This window comes from Terrapene carolina, unplaced genomic scaffold (genome assembly GCF_002925995.2).
Source record: "Terrapene carolina triunguis isolate 2854851 unplaced genomic scaffold, T_m_triunguis-2.0 Scaffold24396, whole genome shotgun sequence".
In the NCBI taxonomy this organism is placed as follows: Eukaryota; Metazoa; Chordata; order Testudines; family Emydidae; genus Terrapene; species Terrapene triunguis.
The window spans coordinates 63,161-68,596 of record NW_020688747.1 but is presented as its reverse complement, the minus strand read 5'-3'; the positions used below and the strand labels follow the sequence as shown (position 1 = coordinate 68,596).

Sequence of the window (5,436 nt, the reverse complement as noted above, 5' to 3'; positions counted from 1 at the left end):
TAAGTGACAGGGCAGGGCCTTGGGGAGAAGACACACAGCAGGGGCAGAGCCCTGACAGAACAGGTGGGGCAAGATCGCAGTTTCAGGAGTGAAGAGACCAGCAATTAGAAAAGTGTCAACCCAATGTAGTGTACATAGACTGATTCCCCAGTTTATCATCCTGACACAACACAGTAAGGACAGGAAAGGGTTCCATGTCTCTCTGACTGTCCAGTAAGTGATTCAGGAAGAGGGCCCAGCACCATGCACCAGCCATCTCTGCACGGACTTCGGTCTGAGAGCCAGAGCACAAGGAGAAAATATTTAGGTGTCTTTATGGGTAAAGAGCCGAAGCAGCCTTCCCCAGATTTGTTTGGTCCTCATCCCGTAGATGATGGGGTGTAGCAAGGGGGGCACCAGAAGGTACACATTGGCAATGAGAACGAGGAAATGGAGTGGCACATTATGGCCAAACCGGTGCGTGAGAGAGGAGAAGAAATCTGGGATGTACAAAGCTGAGATGGCACAAAGGTGAGAGATGCAGGTTCCAAAAGTTTTGAGCCGGGCATCTTTCGTGGGGAGGCGGATGATGGCCCTGAGGATCTGAGTATAGGACACAGCGATGAAAAACACGTCCATTCCGATCACAGAGAAAAGATCAAACAGGCCATAGTAACTACTGATACGGATGTCAGTGCAGGCCAGATTCACCACAGCTATGTGCTCACAGTAGGTGTGGGGGATGATGTTGGTTCTGCAATATGGCCACCGCCTCGCCAGGAAGGGATAGGGTAATGCGAGTATGCCACTGCGCAGTACCACAGCCAGGCCTATTTTGGCCACAACAGGGTTTGTCAGGATTGTGGAATGTCTCAGAGGATCGCAGATGGCTACGTAGCGATCAAAAGCCATGGCTACGAGGATTCCAGACTCCATCGCTGAGAAGCAGTGAAGGAAGTACATCTGGGTGAGGCAGGCACTGAAACTGATCTCCCTGGAATTGAACCAGAAGATGTTCAGCATTTTGGGTAGGGTGGATGTGGACATGACCAGGTCGGTGATGGCCAGCATGCAGAGGAAATAGTACATGGGCCCATGGAGGCTTTGATCCATCTTTACAATGAACAGGATGGTGAAGTTCCCCAAGACAGCTATGGTGTACATTGTGCCGAAGGGGATGGAGATCCAGACATGGGCTGTCTCCAAGCCAGGAATTCCAAGTAGGATGAAGGTGGAGGGGTTGGTGAAGTCGGTTGTGTTGGAATCTGACATAGAGTAGGGGAGAAGGTGTCCAACTCTGAGGCAGAATGGTGTCTCCTGCATGTACCGTATGTTCTCCTTACTTTCTGTGTGTGCCCAGGATGCCTGAAAGGAGAGGCAATGTTAATATGAGACATTACATGCACTACTGGAGGCTGTTCTCATGAGTGAACCAGATTGATCGCTCTTCACACACTGAAAAATGACATTTTAATTATTCAGAGAAAACAACTATGAACAATTACCCTACTAAAGAAAATTCCATATTTTATGGGGCTCCCTGCATTAATAATTCCTACAATTTATGGTGGGGGAACCTTAATAGGCACCAGCAGGAAACATAAGTGTGGATACTGGTTATCCATCATTGTTCCTTAATGCAATGAAAGCCAGGCTAGAGAGTCCATACAGTAAGGTGTTCCCCATTCATCAAGTTGCTCGATACCTGAGAGTGGAAAAGGCCAAACTTTGGAAGACATATGCCAGTAGAAACACCCCAACTAGAACATAGTTCAGGGAAAAGACCTGGGTGCCATTGATAAGTAGCTCAAAGAAATATCTGCTCATTCACAGCAGTGGACAAAACAATAGCAATGTTCAGATCCCTAATATATGGGATGGAGAATAACATGTTCTGGATATGTGTTCAGTTTTGGTCATTCAATCTCTATAAAGGATATAGCATATATAAAAGGAATTTCCAGGACAGGCTATGGGAATGGTGGGGACTGCCATATGCAGAAAGATAGAAAAGTCCAGGCCTCTTTAGTTTAGTGAAGAGACAAAGAAGGGAACATATGATATAGGAGAGGAAAATAAAGAATTATACTGATTACATGCAAATGGACAAACAGAGAACAGTTCCCAATGGGTACTATCTATAGACACTTAATGATCCCAGAGGACTAATTCCCCAAAGCTGAGGAAAACTGTCAGCAAAATGGATTGGGAGGAAAAAATTCTACAGAAAAATATGAATGGAAATTGGTAGCTCTTTTGCGGAAAAAGTCATGATACCACAGGCAACAAAGTGAACAATTTTGCGTAAAAACTCAGTTCAGTGGCAAAGTGAAGGCAGCAATTGGGGGGGGTGGAGTAATATGTAACAAAGGGGGAAAAGGGAAAATAGATAATCAAGAATAGAAATCGTAAGTTATGAAAATTGATAAGGGACGTTAAGACACCAGGGAAAACTCCATGTTTGGTAGGGCTATGGATCACAAAAAGGTTATTAAGTATATTAACAAAAAAGAGAAATCACAGAAAAGTGTTATGGCAATTCCTCTGTTAAATATAAAGTATTAAAAAATAAAGGGAAAGTGTTTTTATAAAAGATTTGACAAGGTTAAGAAACAACCGAAAAACTGGTATGGGATTAGTTTAAAAAAGTCTAGAAATGTAATTAATGCCAATCAGCAACAGGTTTATGCAAAACAGATCTTGTAAAATAAACCTGATTTCATCTTTTTATGATAGTACACATTGGTTGATCAATTGTACACATTTGGTGGATCAAGGGAACCACGCAGATGCAAAGAACCTTGATTTCTTAGAGACATTTGATTTAGTAGGGGAAAATATTGAGTTAAAAACATGAACACTTTACAATATCAGTAGGGAACATGTAAAATGGACTGGAAACTGGCTAACTGATGGATCTCAGAAAGCTGTTGTTAATAGGTCTTCGTCAGTGAATGGGGGTTTATAGTGGGGTTCTGCAGGGATCAGTTCTAGGCCTGATGCTATTCAATATTTTCATCAATGATCTGGAAGGAAATAGAAAATCACTGCAACTAAAATTTGCAGATGACCCAAAGATTGGCAGAGTGGATACATTGAGGAGGCCAGGGCAAGCATACTGATTGATATGGAGCATTTGGAATGTGGCGCTCATGGAAACAAAATGTTTTAATAAAGTCAAATGCAAAATGATCCTCTTGGAACAGGTAATGCAGGCCTGACCTCATAGACTACAGCACTGTATTATGGAATGCAAGGACCCTGAAAAGGATTTAGGGGACATTGTGGACAACCAGCTCATTGTGAGGTCCCAGTGCGACACTGTAGCATAAAGGGATGATGTGTTCCACAGATGCATAAACAGTGGAGTGGTGAGTTGGAGCAGGGGAAAGATTTCACCTCGGCATTTTGGATGGGTGAATCAAACTGCATTCAGTTCTGGGGTCCACATGTGGAAAAGGACATTGAAAACTTGGAGAGGGGGCAGAAAAGAGCCATGAAAATGATTGGAGGATGGAGAAAAAGCCAGACCGTTAAACTTGAAGGTGTATTTCTCTTTAATTTATCAAAAAGATGATCAAGTGGAAAATTTCACAGGGAGAAAATCATGGGTAATAATGGGCTCTCTAATCTACCAGAGAAAGGATGAGCAAGACCGAAGGGCTGGAAGCTGAGGCCAGGCAAATTCCAGCTAGAAATTAAGGCCAAATATTTAGCTCTGAGGGTGATTAACCACTGGGACACACTGAGAAGGGAAGTGTTGGATTCTCCAATTCCCCATGTTGGCAGATCCAGACTGGATTTTTTTTCTGGAATATCTGCTTTAAGGATTGCTTACACTTAAAATGCTACAGCAGCCCTGCGATAGGGATTCAGTGTAGACACTACTTTCACCAATGGCAGGGGTTGTCCCCTCAGCATAGTTAATCCACCTTCCTGAGAGGTGGTAGATGGAAGAATTCACCTCATGCTGTCTACACCAGGGTTAGGATGATATAGCTACATCTCTCTGGGGTTTCAAAAAAGGCAAATGCAATGTTAAGTTATATTAGCAGAAGTATAACATGCAAGTCATGGTACGTGATAGTATTCCTCTACTCGGCGCTTGTTAGGTCTCAATTGGAGTAATGTGTCCAATTTTGCTCACCAATGTATAGACAGGATGTAGAGAACCTGGAAAGGATCCATAGGCAAGTAAAAAAGGTTATGCAAGGGATGGAATTCAAGCCTTATGAGCAAGCTGAAGAAACCAGTATGTTTATTTGGAAAAGTGGAGATTAATGGGGGATGTCATAAATATAAAGGGAAGGGTAACAACCTTTATGTATGCAGTAACATAAAATCCCTCCTGGCCAAAGGTACAGATTCCCATTACCGGTAAGGGGTTAAGAAGTTCAAATAACTTGGTTGGCATCTGACCAAAAGGACCAATAAGAAAAGAAGATACTTTCAAATCTGCAAGGGGTGGGGAGAGGGAGGAGAGGTTTTGTTTGTGTTCTCTTTGTTTGTTCCCTCTCTGGACAGAGAGAGAGTCCAAGCAGGTAAAACCATATCCTGAAAATATACCTGAAATCATACATCTAAAATTACAGAAATTGTAAGTAAAGGCAAGGAAATGTGTTCGATTATCTTTTGTTTTAGCTTGTGAATTTTCCCTGTGCTAAGAGGGAGTTTTATTCCAGTTTTTTTGTAACTTTGAAGCTAAGCCTAGAAGGGAATCTTCTCTGTTTTAAATCTTTTTATCACCCTGTAAATCCATCCTGATTTTACAGAGGTGCTTCTTTTACTTTTTTCTTTATAATAAAGTTCTTCTTTTAAGAACCTCATTGATTTTAGTGTAACAAAGATAAAGAATCTGGTTTGTACTTATATTAAAGGCAATTGGTTCGTATATTATTCTCAAGCCTCCCCAGGAAAGGGGGTGAAGGGGCTTGGGGGGATATTTTAGGGAAATAGGGACTCCAAGTGGTCCTTTTCCTGATTTTTTGTCCAAATCACTTTGTGGTGGCAGCAATACCGGCCAAGTAGAAGGAAAGGATTTGTGCCTTGGGGAAGTTTTTAACCTAAGCTGGTAGTTATATGATTAGGGGGTCTTTTATGTGGGTCCCCACATCTGTACTCCAGAGTTCAGAGTGGGGAGGGAACCCTGAGAGGGGACACGATAGTAATCTTCAAATATTTGAAAGGCTGCCATAAAAGAGGTGAGACTAAAATTTCCCATGCTGGGTGTCTGCTTTGAGCAGAATTGTTTTTTGAAAGTTTCAGGCATAACAGTTCAGCTGACTGCTTGAATGAAGCTAGGAGAAAGTATGCGTTACCCATGTTGAAAAATTCTTATTTTCGTTCTAGTAAGGAGCCCTAGCACCTCCATGCTTTCCAGCAGATAAAAGTCGGGTAACAGGCCTGTCTTCCTGCCCCATTAACAGACAGAGTCCAGAAATGCAAGAGGAGGGGGTG

At 42.5% G+C, this 5,436-nt stretch overlaps 1 protein-coding gene across 1 annotated transcript; it reads right to left on the bottom strand.

Moving 5' to 3' along the window:
• Nucleotides 1-303: 303 nt before the first annotated feature.
• LOC112109381 (olfactory receptor 52E4-like) lies at nucleotides 304-1,251 on the bottom strand. Its single transcript, XM_024203880.1, has one exon. It carries the CDS (start codon nucleotides 1,249-1,251, stop codon nucleotides 304-306), a length of 948 nt encoding a protein of 315 aa, XP_024059648.1.
• Between the last annotated feature and the right edge of the window lie 4,185 nt (nucleotides 1,252-5,436).

Bases quoted from the DNA above. Each gene is read 5' to 3' on its own strand.
- LOC112109381 (XM_024203880.1), bottom strand. From the start codon at position 1,251: ATGTCAGATTCCAACACAACCGACTTCACCAACCCCTCCACCTTCATC.